Here is a 22045-nt window from a genome sequence, read left to right on the forward strand (position 1 = left end):
AAAGGCCAATACAATTTCCGTGCGAGACTTGGCTCTTTGGAAAGTCGACGCCTGAATTAAGATGTCGTCTAGGTAAGGCGCCACTGCTATGCTCCACGGTCTTAGAACCGCCAGGAGGGACCCTAGCACCTTTGTGAAAATTCTGGGAGCAGTGGCCAACCCGAAAGGAAGAGCCACAAACTGATAATGCTTGTCCAGAAAGGCGAACCTGAGAAACTGGTGATGATCTTTGTGGATAGGAATGTGCAGATACGCATCCTTTAGATCCACGGTAGTCATATATTGACCCTCCTGGATCATTGGTAAGATTGTCCGAATGGTCTCCATCTTGAATGATGGGACTCTGAGGAATTTGTTTAGAATTTTGAGATCCAGGATTGGTCTGAAAGTTCCTTCTTTTTTGGGAACAACAAACAGTAAAAACCCAGCCCTTGTTCCACAATTGGAACTGGATGGATCACTCCCATTGTATGTAGGTCTTCTACACAGTGTAAGAACGCCTCTTTCTTTGTCTGGTCTGTAGACAGACGAGAAATGTGGAACCTTCCCCTTGGAGGGGAGTCCTTGAATTCTAGAAGATATCCCTGGGATACAATCTCTAAGGCCCAAGGATCGTGTACGTCTCTTGCCCAGGCCTGAGCGACGAGAGAGAGTCTGCCCCCCACTAGATCCGGTCCAGGATCGGGGGCTACCCCTTCATGCTGTCTTGGAGGCAGCTGCAGGCTTCTTGGCCTGTTTACCCTTGTTCCAGCCCTGGTAAGGTTTCCAGGCTGCCCTGGGTTGTGAAGTGTTACCCTCTTGCTTTGCAGCAGGGGAGGATGAAGCGAGACCGCTCCTGAAATTTCGAAAGGAACGAAAATGATTTTGTTTGTTCTTTGTTTTAAAGGACTTATCCTGAGGGAGTGCATGGCCTTTTCCCCCAGTGATTTCTGAGATAATCTCTTTCAATTCAGGCCCGAAAAGGGTCTTTCCTTTGAAAGGGATGTTCAGTAGTTTGGATTTTGACGACACATCGGCCGACCAGGACTTTAGCCATAGCGCCCTGGGCGCCAGAATGGCGAAACCTGAATTCTTTGCCGCTAACTTAGCTAGTTGGAAAGCGGCATCTGTGATAAAAGAATTAGCCAGCTTAAGAGCCTTAATTCTGTCCATAATGTCCTCATATCTCCGTTTGGAGCGCATCTTCCAGCGCCTCGAACCAGAAAGCAGCTGCAGTAGTTACAGGAACAATGCACGCTATAGGTTGGAGAAGAAAACCTTGTTGAACAAAAATTTTCTTAAGTAAACCCTCTAATTTTTTATTCATAGGGTCTTTAAAAGCACAACTGTCTTCAATTGGTATGGTTGTGCGTTTAGCTAGTGAAGAAACAGCCCCCTCCACCTTAGGGACCGTCTGCCACGAGTCCCGCGTGGAGTCAGATATGGGGAACAAATGGAATACCTGGTCTATCCCACTCCCTAGTTACTATATCCGCAATCCTCTTAGGGACCGGGAACACATCAGTGTAAACAGGAACTTCTAGGTACTTGTCCATTTTACACAATTTCTCTGGAACCACCAAAGGGTCGCAGTCATCCAGAGTAACTAATACCTCCCTGAGCAAGAACTACAAATCTAACACCACATTCACTTTACCCTTCCGAGAGGGACCCTATTGCTTAGAGCCGGCAAAGAGAATGACTGGGGGGTGGAGCTAGAGGGGGAGCTATATGGACAGCTCTGCTGTGTGCTCTCTTTGCCACTTCCTGTTAGGAAGGAGAATATCCCACAAGTAAAGGATGAACCCGTGGACTGGATACACCTTACAAGAGAAATATATTGTTGTATTTAAATGCAATATTATGTATATGAATGATGAAAGATTAGTTTTAAAGAGTAGATCATTTCAATAAGGAATACAAATAAGAACAGACTTACTCCTGGAAGTTACACTTTAGTGATTACAGGACCATTAAGCAGTAAAACACTGAGCTACAGCCCCTCCCACATAACCTACTGCCCTCATAGCTAACATTTGGAGACAACTTAACCCTATGATTGCCAGAAAGGGTTATACTATTGCAGCTCTCTCTCTGTTAAAAAGTGTTTTACCTCCAGTGGACTGAGCTGAAGATAAGCAGCCGCAGACAGAAGAGGGGGAGGAATCGTCGTGAGATTCTGCCATGTTCACTGCTAGAGTGCAGATTCCTACGATCTCCATGTGCTGTGCTCTGATAGGCAGACACTGGCAATTAAAGTAAACAAAATACAGAGCAGATGTGCACATCCGGTCTCCAGGCAGACAATCTGACAGACCGGATGGATTCAAGATAAAAAAAACTAAATTTATGCTTACCTGATAAATTTCTCTCTCTTGTGGTGTATCCAGTCCACGGGTTCATCCATTACATGTGGGATATTCTCCTTCCCAACAGGAAGTTGCAAGAGGACACCCACAGCAGAGCTGTCTATATAGCTCCTCCCCTAACCCCCACCTCCAGTCATTCGACTGAAGACAAGTAAGAAAAAGGAGAAACTATAGGGTGCAGTGGTGACTGTAGTTTTAAAAATAAAAACACCTGCCTTAAAGTGACAGGGCGGGCCGTGGACTGGATACACCACAAGAGAAAGAAATTTAACAGGTAAGCATAAATTTTACTGCCTGTAAGACCTTTCTCCCAAAAATAGCCCCCGAGGAAGCAAAAGTATCAAATTTGTAGAATTTAGAAAAAGTATGAAGCGAAGACCAAGTCACCGCCTTACAAATCTGTTCAACAGAGGCCTCATGTTTAAAAGCCAATGTGGAAGCTACCGCTCTAGTAGAATGAGCTGTAATTCTTTCAGGAGGCTGCTGGTCAGCAGTCTCATAAGCGAAACGGATTATGCTTCTCAGCCAAAAAGAAAGAGAAGTTGCCGAAGCCTTTTGGCCTCTCCTCTTTCCAGAATAGACAACAAACAATGCAGATGTTTGACGAAAATCCTTAGTAGCTTGCAAATAAAACTTTAAAGCATGAACCTCGTCAAGATTGTGTAACAGACGTTCCTTCTTAGAAGAAGGATTAGGACACAGTGACGGGACAGCAATTTCCTGATTGATATTCTTATTAGATACCACCTTAGGAAGAAACCCAGGTTTGGTACGCAAAACTACCTTATCTGCATGGAAGATCAGATAAGGGGAATCACACTGTAAGGCAGATAACTCTGAAACTCTTCGAGCCGAAGAGATAGCTACTAGGAACAGAACTTAAAAAGATAAAAGCTTGATATCTATGGAATGCAAAGGTTCAAACTGAACCCCTTGAAGAACTTTAAGAACTAAATTTAAACTCCATGGCGGAGCAACAGGTTTAAACACAGGCCTGATTCTAACCAAAGCCTGACAAAACACCTGAACGTCTGGAACATCAGCCAGACGCTTGTGCAAAAGAATAGACAGAGCAGAAATCTGTCCCTTTAAGGAACTAGCCGATAATCCCTTTTCCAATGCTTCTTGGAGAAAAGATAATATCCTAGGAATCCTGACCTTACTCCACGAGTAACCCCTGGATTCACACCAATGAAGATATTTACACCATATCTTATTATAGATTTTCCTGGTGACAGGCTTTCGAGCCCGAATCAAGGTATCAATGACTGACTCGGAGAAACCACGTTTTGATAAAATCAAGCGTTCAATCTCCAAGCAGTCAGCCGCAGAGAAATTAGATTTGGATGTTTGAATGGACCTTGGAGTAGAAGGTCCCGCCTCAGCGGCAGAGTCCATGGTGGAAAGGATGACATGTCCACCAGATCTGCATACCAGGTCCTGCGTGGCCACGCAGGTGCTATCAAAATCACTGAAGCTCTCTCCGGCTTGATCTTGGCAATCAGACGAGGGAGGAGAGGAAATGGTGGAAACACATAAGCCAGGCTGAAGGACCAGGGCACTGCTAGAGCATCTATCAGCGTTGCTTGGGGATCCCTTGACCTGGACCCGTAACAAGGAAGCTTGGCGTTCTGACGAGACGCCATCAGATCCAGTTCTGGTTTGCCCCATAGTTGAATCAGCTGGGCAAATACCTCCGGATGGAGCTCCCACTCCCCCGGATGAAAAGTCTGCCAACTTAGAAAATCCGCCTCCCAGTTCTCTACTCCTGGGATATGGATAGCTGAAAAATGGCAAGAGTGAACCTCTGCCCAAAGAATTATCTTGGAAACCTCCATCATTGCCAGGGGACTCCTTGTTCCCCCCTGATGGTTGATATGGGCTACAGTCGTGATGTTGTCCGACTGAAATCTGATGAATCTAACCGCAGCTAGTTGAGGCCAAGCCTGAAGAGCATTGAATATCGCTCTTAGCTCCAGAATGTTTATCGGAAGGAAGGTGTGTAGTCCCCATCCCACTGATTGAGCATGCAAAGTTGCAGTGGTCTGAGATGTAGGCGGGCAAACGGAACTATGTCCATTGCCGCTACCATCAGGCCGATCATTTCCATACACTGAGCCACTGATGGCCGAGAAGTGGAATGAAGAGCATGGCAAGAAGTTAGAAGCTTTGATATCCTGACCTCTGTCAGAAAAATGTTCATGTCTACTGAATCTATCAGAGTTCCTAGGAAGGAAACTCTTGTGAGAGGGGAGAGTGAACTCTTTTCTCTGTTCACCTTCCACCCGTGAGACCTCAGAAAGGCCAGGACAATGTCCGTATGGGACTTGGCGATTTGAAAAGTCGACGCCTGGATCAGGATGTCGTCTAGGTAAGGAGCCACTGCTATGCCCCGCGGCCTTAGAACCGCCAGTAGAGACCCTAGAACCTTTGTAAAGATTCTTGGAGCCGTGGCTAATCCGAAGGGAAGAGCCACAAATTGGTAATGCCTGTCTAGGAAGTCGAACCTGAGGAACTGATGATTATCTCTGTGAATCGGAATGTAGAGATAAGCATCCTTTAAGTACACGGTAGTCATATATTGACCCTCCTGGATCATAGGGAGGATGGTTCGGATTGTCTCCTTCTTGAAAGATGGGACCCTGAGAAATTTGTTTAGGATCTTCAGATCTAATATTGGTATGAACGTTCCCTCTTTTTTGGGAACTATAAACAGGTTTGAATAGAAGCCCTGCCCCTGTTCCTCCCTTGGAACTGGGTGTATCACTCCCATAACCAGTAGGTCTTGAACGCAACATAAGAATGCCTCTCTCTTTATCTGGTTTGCAGATAGTTGTGAGAGGTGAAATCTCCCCTTTGGAGATGAACCTTTGAATTCCAGAAGATATCCCTGGGAAACAATCTCTAGTGCCCAGGGATCCTGGACGTCTCTTGCCCAAGCCTGAGCGAAGAGAGAAAGTCTGCCTCAAAATAGATCCGGTCCCGGATCGGGGGCTACTCCTTCATGCTGTCTTAGAGGCAGCAGCAGGTTTTTTGGCCTGCTTCCCCTTGTTCCAAGCCTGGTTAGGTCTCCAGACTGGTTTGGACTGGGCGAAATTTCCCTCTTGTTTTGCATTAGAGGAAGCTAAAGCTGCGCCACTCTTGAAGTTTCGAAAGGAACGAAAATTATTCTGTTTGGTCCTTAACTTATTGGACCTATCCTGAGGAAGGGCGTGACCTTTTCCTCCAGTAATATCAGAAATGATCTCCTTCAGACCAGGCCCGAATAGGGTCTGTCCCTTGAAGGGGATGATAAGAAGCTTAGACTTTGAAGTAACGTCTGCTGACCAGGACTTAAGCCATAGCGCTCTACGCGCCACAATGGCAAAACCTGAATTCTTAGCCGTTAGCTTGGTTAAATGAAAAACGGCGTCAGAGATAAAGGAATTAGCTAACTTAAGAGCTTTAATCCTGTCTAAAATATCATCTAACGGGGTCTCCACCTGTAAAGCCTCCTCAAGAGACTCGAACCAAAAAGGCGCTGCAGCAGTAACTGGGGCAATGCATTCAAGAGGCTGGAGAATAGGATCTAGTAAAGCACAACTGTCCTCGACGGGGATAGTTGTACGCTTAGCTAGGGTAGAGACTGCTCCCTCCACCTTAGGGACCGTCTGCCACGAGTCCCGTATGGCGGCATCTATGGGAAACATCTTTTTAAAAGCAGGAGGGGAGAGAACGGCACACCTGGTCTATCCCATTCTTTAGTAATAATTTCCGAAAATCTCTTAGGGACTGGAAAAACATCAGTGTAAACAGGCACTGCAAAGTATTTGTCAATCTTACACAATTTCTCTGGAACTACAATGGGTTCACAGTCATCCAGAGTCGCTAAAACCTCCCTAAGCAATAAGCGGAGGTGTTCAAGCTTAAATTTAAATGCTGTCATTTCAGAATCAGACTGAAACAATGCCTTCTCTGAATCTGAAATGTCACCCACAGATAGAAGCTCTCCTGCTTCGGCTTCTGAGTATTGTGAGGGTATATCGGACACAGGTATTAAAGCATCAGAAAGCTCTGTATTAGTTCTAGCCCCAGAGCTGTCTCGCTTTCCTTGTAACCCTGGCAGTTTGGACAATACCTCTGAGAGGGTAGCATTCATAACTGCCGCCATGTCCTGTAAGGTAAAAGAATTAGACGCGCTAGATGTACTTGGCGTCACTTGAGCGGGAGTTATAGGTTCTGACACATGGGGAGAGCTAGATGGCATAATCTCCCTTTTTTCAGTCAGAGAAACCTCTGGAGATAAATCTTTAAGCGCCATAATATGGTCTTTATAGTTTATAGAAATTTCAGTACATTTGGTACACATTCTAAGAGGGGGTTCCACAATGGCTTCCAAACATATTGAACAAGGAGTTTCCTCTATGTCAGACATGTTTAACAGACTAGTAATGAGACAAGCAAGCTTGGAAAACACTTTAATACATATGAAACCGCAATTAAACAAAAACGTTACTGTGCCTTTAAGAGAAAAAAACTAGAACTTAAACTGCAAAACAGTGTAAAAATACAGTAAAGTCTTCGAAATTTTTACAGTGTGTGTAAGGGACTAAAGCAACATTGCACCCACTTGCAAATGGATGATTAACCCCTTAGCCCCCAAACAGGATTTAAAAAACGTCAACCACCGGTAAAAGACAGTTAAGCACCTTGCCACAGCTCTGCTGAGGCTCCTACCTGCCCTCAAATACGATTTAGGGAAGAAATAAACCCTCTATAATGGTCCTCAGATGCCAGAGGACTCCTCTAGGGAAGCTGGATGTCTCAGTCTGAAGGAAACTGCGCATCTAGAGCACGAAATAGGCCCCTCCCTCTGGATGTCAGAGGGGCCTTAAGAAAATACTCCTAGGAGTATCTAACTAGCCATGTGGAATACTAGGCCCCAAATAAAGACTTATCTCCCTCAGAGAAAAAACGTCCTATTTGTGAAACATGAAAACGTTTTGACACCAAGTAATATGAGTATTAACATGAGTATTACCCTGTTTTGTAAGCATGATCCCAGTCGTTGTTAAATCACTGCATCTAGCTTACCTCAAATACACAAGGCTCTGTCAGCATTTTCTAAAACTTTTATTCATCTCTCTAGAAATAAAAATACTGAACATACCTCAAAGCAGGTAATCTGCAGACCGTTCCCCCAACTGAAGTTTTCCCATACTCTTCAGTTATGTGTGAGAACAGCAATGGACCTTAGTTACAAACCGTTAAGATCGTCAACCTCCAGGCAGAATTCTTCTAATTTCTGCCTGAGAGTAAAACAGTACAACGCCGGTACCGTTTCAAAATAACAAACTCTTGATTGAAGGTAAAACTACACTAAGTCACCACATATCTCTTGATACTTCCTATCTTGTTGAGAGTTGCAAGAGAATGACTGGGGGTGGGGGTTAGGGGAGGAGCTATATAGACAGCTCTGCTCTGGGTGTCCTCTTGCAACTTCCTGTTGGGAAGGAGAATATCCCACAAGTAATGGATGAACCCGTGGACTGGATACACCTTACAAGAGAAAAAGAATTAAACTTTCTCCTCTCTAATAAATCTAAATTAATCTTAACACAGTGCAGATCTGTTTGAAGAGTCCTGCACTTTCTGCCAGTGTCCTGCAATTTCTGTGATGAGATTGCAGATCGCACTATGTTCTGCCTTGGGGGCCATCGCTTCCACAGAAGGTCAAACTGACTCAGGCGATCTCACGCCCGAAGGACCCTGGTCAACAGAACATGGGCAGTATCGTAAAAATACTTCTCTTGGGAGATATAAATGTGCCAGCACCATAGATATGGCCATGCGGAACTGTGCCATAATCTCTGGAGAAAACAAGCCGCCTTCCGGAGGAGTAACAGCCATAGGGACACCTGCTTGCATAGCAAAAGAAGGTTCTGGGGCACGCGCCTCACGGGACATAGAATCCTCAGGGGCAGATGGCTCAACGCACTCTACATTCCCTGATTCAGGGGAAGAGAGTACTCTAGAATGGCAATCGGAACATAACTAATGGGCATGGATAACCCGGGCCATTTCATACACCTCCCAAGACGCATACTCTGAGTCTCTAAAAAAAAAAATCAGAATGCTCCATAACTTGGAGATTGCAAATAAGCTAAACGGCACCTTACACCCCCAATGGCTGGGGCACTCACCACCTTCTTTGAACCAGACAACTAACGAACAGACTCAATCCGTCGCCACTCTGTCAAAGTACGGAAATGAATTACGTGACCATACCCGGTCACGAGGTGCACGTGTAAGCCAGCAAAAAAGGTGCGCCAGTCCAAAAGGACCATGCAGTCTGATGATTAGGCCTGTATGTTCCGAAAAGCCATGAGCTCAAGTATCACTACACATTAGCAGACAGAATCACATAAACATGATTAAAGTCCCCCCTGTTCAATAACCCCCCCACAGGAAATATTAACCCTTGATTACATAAGATAAAGGAGTCCCACTGGGACCCGGACTTCTTTCGTTAACATTACATTCACATCTTGAAATAAAATGAAACGATCTTACCGGAATCTTCGCCGTGGAACAGGAACACGGCCCTTCAAGTGTGACAGATAGTAGCATCGCTTCTGACATGGACTTGAGTGAATAAAGACAGGCAGCGAAACTCGTCAACGCTGATTGCCAAGGAGCTGTTAACATGAGTCGGGATGGTTTCGCAGAAACGACACTCCCTGCATCTCCGGACTCTAACTTTCATCCATGCTCTCACTGAGAGGCTGACAGGATTACTTAAAACTTCAGTCCCAATTTCGAAGAGTACTACCCTCCATAAGAGACTTCAATCTTTTGACACTTCTCTGCCAACCTCCTGTGACTTAAAGGTTCAGTACACTGTAAAATTGTTTTTCCATTAATGTATTTTAAATGACTTGTTATAACAACTGCAGAGTATAAAATATTTGAGAAATTCCATTTTCATGCTTATTTGTGTATATGAAGTAGCTGATTTTGTGCTTTGAAACCAGAGCCTATTACAATTGGTTGAACTTAAGGTGATATCAGATCTCATTATGTTCTAAGTTTGTGTAAACAGACTTGCTTCCTTATCTTTTATTTGGCTGGAACACCAAAGCTCAATACATAGAGAGAACAATGGAAAATTATAATTTTATTACTTAACTACCCTGCATCCCACTGAGAGTGTAATCTCTTCTGCTGGCTGTGTATACTTAGGCTATTCAATAGCCTACACTCCAGTATTAATTTGTTCAGTATAGGTGGCGATACCACAGGCTAAATCATCTATTTCAAATCCTGAAATAGGAGTAAAGGAGCTACTTGTAACCAATTTAATACACTCTAGCAGGTTAAAAGGATCATTGGGAATAATTTAAAGGGGAGAAAATTTTTGGGTGAACTGTCCCTTTAAGGCAAAGAATAACTGGGAGAGGTATTTAAGCCTTTGGCTGGGGTGTGTTTGCCTCCTCCTGCTGGCCAGGTTCTGAATTCCCAAAAGTAATGAATGTAGTAATGAATGCAGCTGTGGACTCTTCCCGTTTAAGAAGAAAATCCTGCATTCTTGTATGTTTAAATGCAAATTAAAAATATCATTACAATGTTGCAGGTTAAACTGCAATGTTACCTTGCTCTGCACAGTGCACACATTATCCTCCACCCACTGTAGACCAGCTTTTAAACTTGCATTTTTGGCTTTGACTTGAATAAGTTTGTTTTTTGCACAGATATAAGCCAGCTGTAGTCTCATCATCTCTTTGAATTTGTCTTCAGTATCATCACTAGAAGAGGAGTTTGCATTTAGACCAGCAGGCTGAAAAGTTTCACTTTCAGTAATCTTAGAGAAACCATTATAAAAATGTTCTTTAGTAAATAATGTGAGAGTGGCCGTGCTTTGTTCTTCATGAGACAAGTATTTGTCAAGGACAACTTGGGACAAAAACACTGGTTCATATTGCAACTCACAACCTGCTTCAGGAACGGAGAAAAATGATAATAGCTTCTCAACACCTTCAATTACAGATTTAAGCTCATGATTCAGCTTGTCATTTGTGATTTTAAGATCACTTAATTTTTCATTTAGTAATTTTGAATCCTCCTCTTCTTTATCTTTGAATTTTAAGCACAAATGACTGTTGCTTGAAGCCATCATCTGCAATTTATTACGTCGATTGTTATATAAAGTTTTTTGTTTTTGCAAAGCTTCAAGTTCTTCCTGCAATTTGTCTATCGGTACTTCTTCCATAGCAGATAATTTGGAGTTTGCAGGCTTACAGGTTTTCAGAAGCTCCTCCAAAGCTTTCTCGTCCAGTATACCTTTACCGGACTCCTTTAAAGAATTAAATGCTTGTAGTTTTTCATCATTTAAAACACTTTGCTCAGTAGCAGTTGCGCAAAACCAATCTAGAAATGCTCTGTTCTCAGTTTCAAATAACCAGTCAAAATCCTCTCCTTCTAGCTTAGGTGCCTTAGTATAGCCCACTTTCCTCAGTGTTTCAACAAAATGATCTCCACAGCTCATGATTACAGATTTGTTTGTTCTACAAATTAAGCAAAAAAAAATCAGGTTGGCAAAAGTCTTCAGAACAGTTAAATACATACCATAGAGCAATTATATTGATTAAACAGTCCTATCATTCATTTATTTACATGGATTTGTCTCATTCTCAATTTTTACATAGCATTAAGGCTGCACAACTGTTTAATCCCTAAATTTAACAGATAATCTACTTTAAAGGGACATGATACACATGTCCCTTTAAAGTTGAACATATCTGAAAAAGCTGACTAAAAAAAAAAAAAACATTTACCTGAACATCTCCATGTAAAAAAGGAAGAGATTTTACCTCAAATTAATCAGTAGCCATATCACATTTTAAAAAGGGACTTTAAGCAGCCAATCAGGATGCTAGCCCTGGGGCTTGCAAGGTAGTGTGCATCTGGAATATGCAGGCACAGCCATGTTATTACCCACCTCAGTATAAGGAAGTTTACTATGAAACGCACATGATTTCGGTGAAATCTCATGAGATCACAGTAAAGCAAAGTGTAAGATTCCTGGTGAAACCGATTGGCTGAAACGCACATGATTTCAATGAAATCTCATGAGATCACAGTTAAGCAAAGTGTGAGATTCCTGATGAAACCGATTTGCTGCTGCCCCCTTTAACATGTAGCTGAAAGATAACTGTTCACAGAAAACTTACTCTGGTGAGCTGAAGAAATTTTGTGGTAAAAAAATCTCCCTTTTTTCCCCCCAGAGATGCTTAGGTGATATTTTCTTGAACTTTGTACAGTTATGCTGCATCACTTTTAAGTGATTTAGCATATTGATATTATGTCCCTTTAAATGATTATCAAATACAGTAGAATTGCATAATCCACAAATACACAATAAAAAAGACAAATGTGATAATTTAACATTCAGAGTAAATTCTATCAGTAGAGTTTTTTTCTCTGAGAATTTTCAAAGATTGCTTCCATTTCCATATCCACAGTAGACTGCACGCTCGCACCACACCCTGCTTTTTTATTTTATTTAAAGGGACATTATACACTCATTTTTTCTTTGCATAAATGTTTTGTAGATGATCTATTTATAAAGCCCATAAAGGTTTTTTTTTTTTAAAAATGTATAATTTTGCTTATTTTTTTATAACATTGCTCTGATTTTCAGACTCCTAACCAAGCCCCAAAGTTTTATGTGAATACCGTCAGCTACCTTCTCCAGCTTGCTCCTGTTTGTGTAAAGGGTCTTTTCATATGCAAAAGAAGGGGGAGGGAGGGGGAGTGTCTTATTTCCCACTTGCAGTGGGCTTTCCAGCTACATTTTCAACAGAGCTGAACTGAGAGCTTCTAAGTAAGTTTTTAAACAGTTTTATACTGGATTTTTATATCAGTATCTGTGCATCTTATTCTTTATAGTAGTGTCTATTACATGCAGTTATATGAAAATGAGTGTATACTGTCCCTTTAAAAAAAACTGCTTACATGGAGGGGATGGCACCAGGAGGTGAGGTGTACTGTTAAAGGTAAAATAAAGATTAATGTTCACAACTATCACCAACTGGATTAACATAGCAAAAAAAACAAACAAACAAACCTGATAAATTTCTTTCTCCTACGGTGTGTCCGGTCCACGGCTTCATCCTTACTTGTGGGATATTCTCTTCCCCTACAGGAAATGGCAAAGAGAGCACACAGCAAGAGCTGTCCATATAGTCCCCCCTCTGGCTCCGCCCCCCCAGTCATTCGACCGACGGTTAGGAGAAAAAGGAGAAACTATAGGGTGCCGTGGTGACTGTAGTGTATGGAATAAAAAAAATTCAAACCTGACTAAAAGCCAGGGCGGGCCGTGGACCGGACACACCGTAGGAGAAAGAAATTTATCAGGTAAACATCAATTCTGTTTTCTCCTACATTGGTGTGTCCGGTCCACGGCTTCATCCTTATTTGTGGGAACCAATACCAAAGCTTTAGGACACGGATGAAGGGAGGGAGCAAGTCAGGTTACCTAAACGGAAGGCACCACGGCTTGCAAAACCTTTCTCCCAAAAACAGCTTCCGAAGAAGCATAAGTATCGAATTTGAAAAATTTGGCAAAAGTATGCAGAGAAGACCAAGTCGCTGCCTTACAGATCTGATCAACAGAAGCCTCGTTCTTGAAGGCCCATGTGGAAGCCACAGCTCTAGTAGAGTGAGCTGTAATTCGTTCAGGAGGCTGCCGTCCGGCAGTCTCATAAGCCAATCGGATGATGCTTTTCAGCCAAAAAGAAAGAGAGGTAGCAGTAGCTTTCTGTCCTCTCCTCTTACCAGAATAAACGACAAACAAAGATGATGTTTGTCTGAAATCCTTTGTTGCTTCTAAATAGAATTTTAAAGCACGGACCACATCTAGGTTGTGTAACAAACGTTCCTTCTCTGAAACTGGATTCGGACATAGGGAAGGAACAACTATTTCCTGGTTAATATTCCTGTTGGAAACTACTTTTGGAAGAAAACCAGGTTTGTTACATAAAACTACCTTATCTGCATGAAATACCAGATAGGGAGAAGTACACTGCAAAGCAGATAATTCAGAAACTCTTCTAGCAGAAGAAATAGCAACTAAAAACAGAACTTTCCAAGATAGTAACTTAATATCTATGGAATGCAAAGGTTCAAACGGAACCCCTTGAAGAACTGAAAGAACTAAGTTTAGACTCCATGGAGGAGTCATAGGTCTGTAAACAGGCTTGATTCTGACTAACGCCTGTACAAACGCTTGTACATCTGGCACGGCTGCCAGACGTTTGTGCAACAAGACAGACAGAGCAGATATCTGTCCCTTTAGAGAACTAGCTGACAGACCTTTCTCCAAACCCTCTTGGAGAAAGGAAAGAATCCTAGGGATTTTGATTTTACTCCAAGAAAAACCCTTGGATTCGCACCAACGGATATATTTGTGCCATATCTTATGGTAAATCTTCCTAGTCACAGGCTTTCTGGCTTGAACCAGAGTATCTATAACTGAATCTGAAAACCCACGCTTAGATAGAATCAAGCGTTCAATTTCCAAGCAGTCAGTTGCAGAGAGACTATATTTGGATGTTCAAATGGACCTTGTACTAGAAGATCCTGTCTCAAAGGTAGCTTCCATGGTGGAGCCGATGACATATTCACCAGGTCTGCATACCAAGTCCTGCGTGGCCACGCAGGAGCTATTAGGATCACTGAGGCCTTCTCCTGTTTGATCCTGGCTACCAGCCTGGGAAGGAGAGGGAACGGTGGAACACATAAGCTAGATTGAACGACCAAGGCGCCACTAATGCATCCACTAGTGTCGCCCTGGGATCCCTGGATCTGGACCCGTATCGAGGAACTTTGAAGTTCTGAGGAGACGCCATCAGATCCATATCTGGAGTGCCCCATAGTTGATTTAACTGGGCAAAGACCTCCGGGTGGAGTTCCCACTCCCCCGGATGGAAAGTCTGACGACTCAAATAATCCGCCTCCCAGTTGTCTACCCCTGGGATGTGGATTGCAGATAGGTGGCAGGAGTGATCCTCCGCCCATTTGATGATCTTGCATACCTCTGTCATCGCCAAGGAACTCTTTGTTCCCCCCTGATGATTGATGTACGCTACAGTCGTCATGTTGTCCGACTGAAATCTTATGAATCTGGCCTTCGCTAGGTGAGGCCATGCCAGGAGCACATTGAATATCGCTCTAAGTTCCAAAATGTTTATCGGGAGAAGGGACTCTTCCCGAGACCATAGACCCTGAGCTTTCAGGGAGTCCCAGACCGCGCCCCAGCCTAAGAGACTTGCGTCGGTCGTGACGATGACCCACTCTGGTCTGCGGAAACTCATTCCCTGAGACAGGTGATCGTGAGTCTCTGGTTACCTGGTCTACTTGAATCTGGGGAGACAAGTCTGCATAATCCCCATTCCACTGTTTGAGCATGCACAGTTGCAATGGTCTTAGATGAATTCGAGCAAAAGGAACCACGTCCATTGCTGCAACCATTAGTCCTATTACCTCCATGCACTGAGCTATGGAAGGCTGAGGAATAGATTGAAGAACTTGACAAGCGTTTAGAAGCTTTAATTTTCTGACCTCTGTCAGAAAAATCTTCATTTCTACAGAATCTATTATTGTTCCCAGAAAGGGAACCCTTGTAGACTGGGACAGGGAACTCTTTTCTACGTTCACCTTCCACCCGTGAGACCTGAGAAAAGCTAATACAATGTCTGTATGAGCCCTTGATCTGGAAAGGGACGACACTTGGATTAGGATGTCGTCTAAGTAAGGTGCCACCGCAATGCCCCTCGGTCTTAGAACCGCTAGTAGGGACCCTAGCACCTTTGTGAAAATTCTGGGAGCAGTGGCTAAACTGAACGGAAGAGCCACAAACTGGTAATGTTTGTCCAGAAAGGCGAACCTTAGGAACTGATGATGATCTTTGTGGATAGGAATATGTAGGTATGCATCCTTTAAGTCCACGGTGGTCATGTATTGACCCTCCTGGATTGTTGGTAAAATCGTTCGAATGGTTTCCATTTTGAATGATGGAACTCTGAGGAATTTGTTTAGAATTTTTAAATCCAGAATTGGCCTGAAAGTTCCCTCTTTTTTGGGAACTACGAACAGGTTTGAGTAAAACCCCAGACCTTGTTCCCCTGTTGGAACTGGGTGTATCACTCCCATCTTTAATAGGTCTCCTACGCAATGTAAGAATGCCTGTCTCTTTATCTGGTCTGAAGATAAGCGAGACATGTGGAACCTTCCCCTTGGAGGAAGTTCCTTGAACTCTAGAAGATACCCCTGAGAGACTATTTCTAGTGCCCAGGGATCCGGAACATCTCTTGCCCAAGCCTGAGCAAAGAGAGAAAGTCTGCCCCCTACTAGATCCGGTCCCGGATCGGGGGCTACCCCTTCATGCTGTCTTGGTAGCAGCAGCAGGCTTCTTGGCCTGTTTACCCTTGTTCCAGCCTTGCATTGGTTTCCATGCTGGTTTAGGCTGGGAAGCGTTACCCTCTTGTCTAGAGGCTGCAGAGTTAGGAGACGGTCCGTTCCTGAAATTGCGAAAGGAACGAAAATTAGATTTGTTCTTAGCCTTGAAAGGCCTATCCTGTGGGAGGGCATGGCCCTTTCCCCCAGTGATATCTGAAATAATCTCCTTCAATTCTGGCCCAAAAACATAATTTATGCTTACCTGATAAATTACTTTCTCCAACGGTGTGTCCGGTCCACGGCGTCATCCTTACTTGTGGGATATTCTCTTCCCCAACAGGAAATGGCAAAGAGTCCCAGCAAAGCTGGTCACATGATCCCTCCTAGGCTCCGCCCACCCCAGTCATTCGACCGACGGACAGGAGGAAATATATATAGGAGAAACCATATGATACCGTGGTGACTGTAGTTAGAGAAAATAATTCATCAGACCTGATTAAAAAACCAGGGCGGGCCGTGGACCGGACACACCGTTGGAGAAAGTAATTTATCAGGTAAGCATAAATTGTGTTTTCTCCAACATTGGTGTGTCCGGTCCACGGCGTCATCCTTACTTGTGGGAACCAATACCAAAGCTTTAGGACACGGATGAAGGGAGGGAGCAAATCAGGTCACCTAAATGGAAGGCACCACAGCTTGCAAAACCTTTCTCCCAAAAATAGCCTCCGAAGAAGCAAAAGTATCAAATTTGTAAAATTTGGCAAAAGTGTGCAGTGAAGACCAAGTCGCTGCCTTACATATCTGGTCAACAGAAGCCTCGTTCTTGAAGGCCCATGTGGAAGCCACAGCCCTAGTGGAGTGAGCTGTGATTCTTTCAGGAGGCTGCTGTCCGGCAGTCTCATAAGCCAATCGGATAATGCTTTTAAGCCAAAAGGAAAGAGAGGTAGAAGTCGCTTTTTGACCTCTCCTTTTACCAGAATAAACAACAAACAAGGAAGATGTTTGTCTGAAATCTTTAGTAGCCTCTAAATAGAATTTTAGAGCACGGACTACGTCCAAATTGTGTAACAAACGTTCCTTCTTTGAAACTGGATTCGGACACAAAGAAGGTACAACTATCTCCTGGTTAATATTTTTGTTGGAAACAACTTTCGGAAGAAAACCAGGCTTAGTACGCAAAACCACCTTATCTGCATGGAACACCAGATAGGGCGGAGAACACTGCAGAGCAGATAACTCTGAAACTCTTCTAGCAGAAGAAATTGCAACCAAAAACAAAACTTTCCAAGATAATAACTTAATATCTACGGAATGTAAGGGTTCAAACGGAACCCCTTGAAGAACTGAAAGAACTAGATTTAGACTCCAGGGAGGAGTCAAAGGTCTGTAAACAGGCTTGATCCTAACCAGAGCCTGAACAAATGCTTGAACATCTGGCACAGCTGCCAGTCTTTTGTGAAGTAAAACAGATAAAGCAGAGATCTGTCCCTTCAGAGAACTTGCAGATAATCCTTTCTCCAAACCTTCTTGTAGAAAGGATAGAATCTTAGGAATTTTTATCTTGTTCCATGGGAATCCTTTAGATTCACACCAACAGATATATTTTTTCCATATTTTATGGTAAATTTTTCTAGTTACAGGCTTTCTAGCCTGAATCAGAGTATCTATTACAGAATCTAAAAACCCACGCTTTGATAAAATCAAGCGTTCAATCTCCAAGCCGTCAGTTGGTGGGAAACCAGATTCGGATGTTCGAATGGACCCTGAACAAGAAGGTCCTATCTCAAAGGTAGCTTCCATGGTGGAGCCGATGACATATTCACCAGGTCTGCATACCAAGTCCTGCGTGGCCACGCAGGAGCTATCAAGATCACCGAGGCCCTCTCCTGATTGATCCTGGCTACCAGCCTGGGGATGAGAGGAAACGGTGGGAATACATAAGCTAGGTTGAAGGTCCAAGGTGCTACTAGTGCATCTACTAGGGTCGCCTTGGGATCCCTGGATCTGGACCTGTAGCAAGGAACCTTGAAGTTCTGACGAGACGCCATCAGATCCATGTTTGGAATGCCCCATAATTGAGTTATTTGGGCAAAGATTTCCGGATGGAGTTCCCACTCCCCCGGATGGAATGTCTGACGACTCAGAAAATCCGCTTCCCAATTTTCCACTCCTGGGATGTGGATCGCAGACAAGTGGCAGGAGTGATCCTCCGCCCATTGAATTATCTTGGTCACTTCTTTCATCGCCAGGGAAGTTTCCTTGTTCCCCCCTGATGATTGATATATGCAACGGTCGTCATGTTGTCTGACTGAAACCTTATGAATTTGGCCTTTGCTAGTTGAGGCCAAGCTCTGAGAGCATTGAATATCGCTCTCAGTTCCAGAATGTTTATCGGGAGAAGAGACTCTTCCCGAGACCATAGACCCTGAGCTTTCAGGGATTCCCAGACCGCGCCCCAGCCCACTAGGCTGGCGTCGGTCGTGACAATGACCCACTCTGGTCTGCGGAAGCTCATTCCCTGTGACAGATTGTCCAGGGTCAGCCACCAACGGAGTGAATCTCTTGTTCAAAATTCACCAAAATTTCACCACAGTGTCTTAAAGCATTAAAAGTATTGCACACCAAATTTCAGAGCTTTAACCCTTAAATTAACGGAACCGGAGACGTTTTTACATTTAACCCCTATACAGTACCAGAATGAGGCTCTGTCTATAACTAGAAAGGCCCCCATCTGAAAAAGGTGTCCAACACAGTGCCTGCCGTTTTTCTAAACGTTCCCCAGGATTATAATACCAATAATTAGTTAGAATCTGCATAATATGCCTAGTAAAGCAATTGTTTTAGCCCAGAAAAATGTCTACCAGTTTTTAAGCCCTTTTTGAAGCCCTTTATTCTTTTATGTTTAACTAAGAAAATGGCTTACCGGTCCCCATGAGGGGAAATGACAGCCTTCCAGCATTACATGGTCATGTTAGAAATATGGCTAGTCATACCTTAAGCAGAAAAGACTGCTAACTGTTTCCCCCAACTGAAGTTACTTCATCTCAACAGTCCTGTGTGGAAACAGCAATCGATTTTAGTTACTGTCTGCTAAAATCATCTTCCTCTTACAAACAGAAATCTTCATCCTTTTCTGTTTCAGAGTAAATAGTACATACCAGCACTATTTTAAAATAACAAACACTTGATAGAAGAATAAAACTACATTTAAACACCAAAAAACTCTTAACCATCTCCGTGGAGATGTTGCCTGTGCAACGGCAAAGAGAATGACTGGGGTGGGCGGAGCCTAGGAGGGATCATGTGACCAGCTTTGCTGGGACTCTTTGCCATTTCCTGTTGGGGAAGAGAATATCCCACAAGTAAGGATGACGCCGTGGACCGGACACACCAATGTAGGAGAAAAGGGTCTTACCCTTGAAAGGAATATTAAGCAGTTTTGTCTTGGACGACACATCCGCCGACCAAGATTTTAGCCAAAGCGCTCTGCGCGCCACTATAGCAAAACCTGAATTTTTTAATTTAGCCAATTGAAAAGCGGCATCTAAAATAAAGGAATTAGCCAACTTTAGTGCGTGAATTCTGTCCATGACTTCCTCATATGGAGTCTCCTTATGGAGCGAATTTTCTAGTTCCTCGAACCAAAAAGACGCCGCCAAGGTGACAGGAATAATGCACGAAACTGGTTGGAGAAGGAAACCTTGCTGAACAAATATCTTTTTAAGCAATCCTTCCAATTTTTTATCCATAGGATCTTTGAAAGCACAACTGTCCTCAATGGGAATAGTTGTGCGCTTGGCCAACGTAGAAACTGCCCCCTCAACCTTAGGGACTGTTTGCCATGCGTCCCTTCTGGGGTCAACGATGGGGAACATTTTCTTAAATATAGGAGGTGGGACAAAAGGTATACCTGGCTTCTCCCACTCCTTGGTCACTATGTCCGCCACCCTCTTGGGTATCGGAAAGGCATCAGCGTGCACAGGGACCTCTAGGAATTTGTCCATTTTGCACAATTTCTCTGGAATCACCAAAGAGTCACAATCATCAAGAGTAGTTAGCACCTCCTTAAGCAGGGCGCGGAGATGTTCTAACTTAAATTTAAATGCCACGATATCAGGTTCTGCCTGCTGAGAAACTTTTCCTGAATCAGAAATTTCTCCCTCAGACAGACCCTCCCTCACTGCCATTACAGACTGGTGTGAGGGTATAACAGATAAATTATCGTCAGCGCCCACTTGCTCATCCTCTGAATTTAAAACTGAGCAATCACGCTTTCTGGGAAATGCTGGCAGTTTGGATAAAAGATTTGCTATAGAATTATCCATTACTGCAGTTAATTGCTGCATAGTAACAAGCATTGGCGCGCTAGATGTACTAGGTGTCGCCTGCGCGGGCAAAACTGGTGTTGACACAGAAGGAGAGGATGATGAACTATCCCCACTACCTTCATTTGAAGAATCATCTTGGGAGACCTTATTAAATGTGACAGTACTGTCCTTACTTTGTTTGGACGCCATGGCCCAATTTGAACATACATTTAAAGGGGGAACCACCCTGGCCTCCATACACACAGAACATATGCTATCTGAAGGTATAGACATGTTAGACAGACTTTGGCAGGCTATTAATGCAATAAAACCGTTTTTAAACAAAACCGTTACTGTCTCTTTAAATAATAAAAAGAGCACACTTTATTTCTGAATGTTTGAAAAACTATGAAGGAAATAGCCGATCTTTACCAAATTTGCACCCTAGTGTCTTAATGCTTTGAAAGTATTGCACACCAAATTTCAAGTCTCTAACCCCTTAAATGAGCAAACCGGAGCTAATTGTTCAATTTACCAGTTTAACCCCACTACAGTCCCTGCCACAGCCTTTGCTGCGGCTTTTACCTTCCTTGGGGGTTATTCACCACAGAAATAAGCCTTCTTGAAATTGTTTTTATGGCCACAGGACCCTCTCACATGAAGCTGCATGCACTGCTTCCAAAAGTAACTGCGCAACTGAGGCGCGAAAATGAGGCCTCCTCCCTCTGCATACCAGAGTGAAGGGGCCTTCCTGACTAGATTAGGTGTCTAAACAACTGCCAGGCGTAATAAAAACGTTCCCAAAGGTGTTTCAAAGTCACAAAACACTCCAAAAGTCATATCAATAATATATAAATCAATCGATTTAGCCCACAATAGTGTCAACCAGTATAGAGCCCATTTATAAGCCTTCATTCTGTTATGAGTCTAAGAAAATGGCTTACCGATCCCATAAGGGAAAATGACAGTCTTCTAGCATTACTATGTCTTGTTAGAAAAGAGACTAGTCATACCTGGAGCAGAAAAGTCTGCAAACTGTTCCCCCCAACTGAAGTTCTCTGGTTTCAAACGTCCTGCGTGGGAACAGCAATGGATTTTAGTTACTGTTGCTAAAATCATACAAAGAGAATGACTGGGGGGCGGAGCCAGAGGGGGGACTATATGGACAGCTCTTGCTGTGTGCTCTCTTTGCCATTTCCTGTAGGGGAAGAGAATATCCCACAAGTAAGGATGAAGCCGTGGACACACCAATGTAGGAGAAACAAATTGTGGTCTAACAAGTACAATTACTGTGACAACTGTATGAAAGCTGCAGGGATGTAAAACCAGTATTTGAAAAAAACTAAAATTTATGCTTACCTGATAAATGTATTTCTTTTCTGATATGGTGAGTCCACGGCTTCATCAATTACTGTAAAGAATATCACTCCTGGCCAGCAGGAGGAGGCAAAGAGCACCACAGTCATACTGTTAAGTATCAGTTTCCCTTCCCACAAACCCCAGACATTCGACTGAAAGGAAATGGAGAAAAAATAAGTAACACAAGGTGTAGAGGTGCCTGAGGTTAAAAGGGACAGTCTACATTCATATTAAACATATATTTAGAATCATTACCCCAGAGTAATACTTCTTACCTGCATGTCACTATACTTTGCACAGCAGATTTTGAGATATTTCAAATCGATTTGCGGGGTTCCGTCACACATATATCACTTTAGCTACTTCCTTGATTCTTCAATGAACTCGCAAATAAACTTTAATTTGGGTTCCCGCTCTTGTGCTCATGCGCATTCTGGCCATAGTGACGTCATCGTTTCTAGAAATTTGGACTATACACAATACTAATGCGATCCACAGCTCTCCCGGAATTGCGATTATCAAATTGGATACACTGCTCATGCGCAGTAGCTGACGCACAACGTGGTGATGTCAGCAAGCTACACGGGCACAAAA

The 22045-nt window shown here is 43.4% G+C and overlaps 1 protein-coding gene across 1 annotated transcript in view; it reads right to left on the minus strand.

Moving 5' to 3' along the window:
- Positions 1–22045, minus strand: part of HAUS3 (HAUS augmin like complex subunit 3) — a 96538-nt gene that overhangs the window by 50860 nt on the left and 23633 nt on the right. Inside the window, exons 2-3 of the mRNA XM_053700309.1 lie at positions 9979–10891; positions 2093–2225 (exon numbers count right to left, since the gene is read on the minus strand). Of these exons, the coding sequence (XP_053556284.1) occupies positions 2093–2225; positions 9979–10872 (1027 nt within the window). The 5' untranslated portion in view covers positions 10873–10891. The remainder of the gene's footprint in view (positions 1–2092; positions 2226–9978; positions 10892–22045) is intronic.

This window comes from Bombina bombina, chromosome 2 (genome assembly GCF_027579735.1).
Source record: "Bombina bombina isolate aBomBom1 chromosome 2, aBomBom1.pri, whole genome shotgun sequence".
NCBI lineage: Eukaryota > Metazoa > Chordata > Amphibia > Anura > Bombinatoridae > Bombina > Bombina bombina.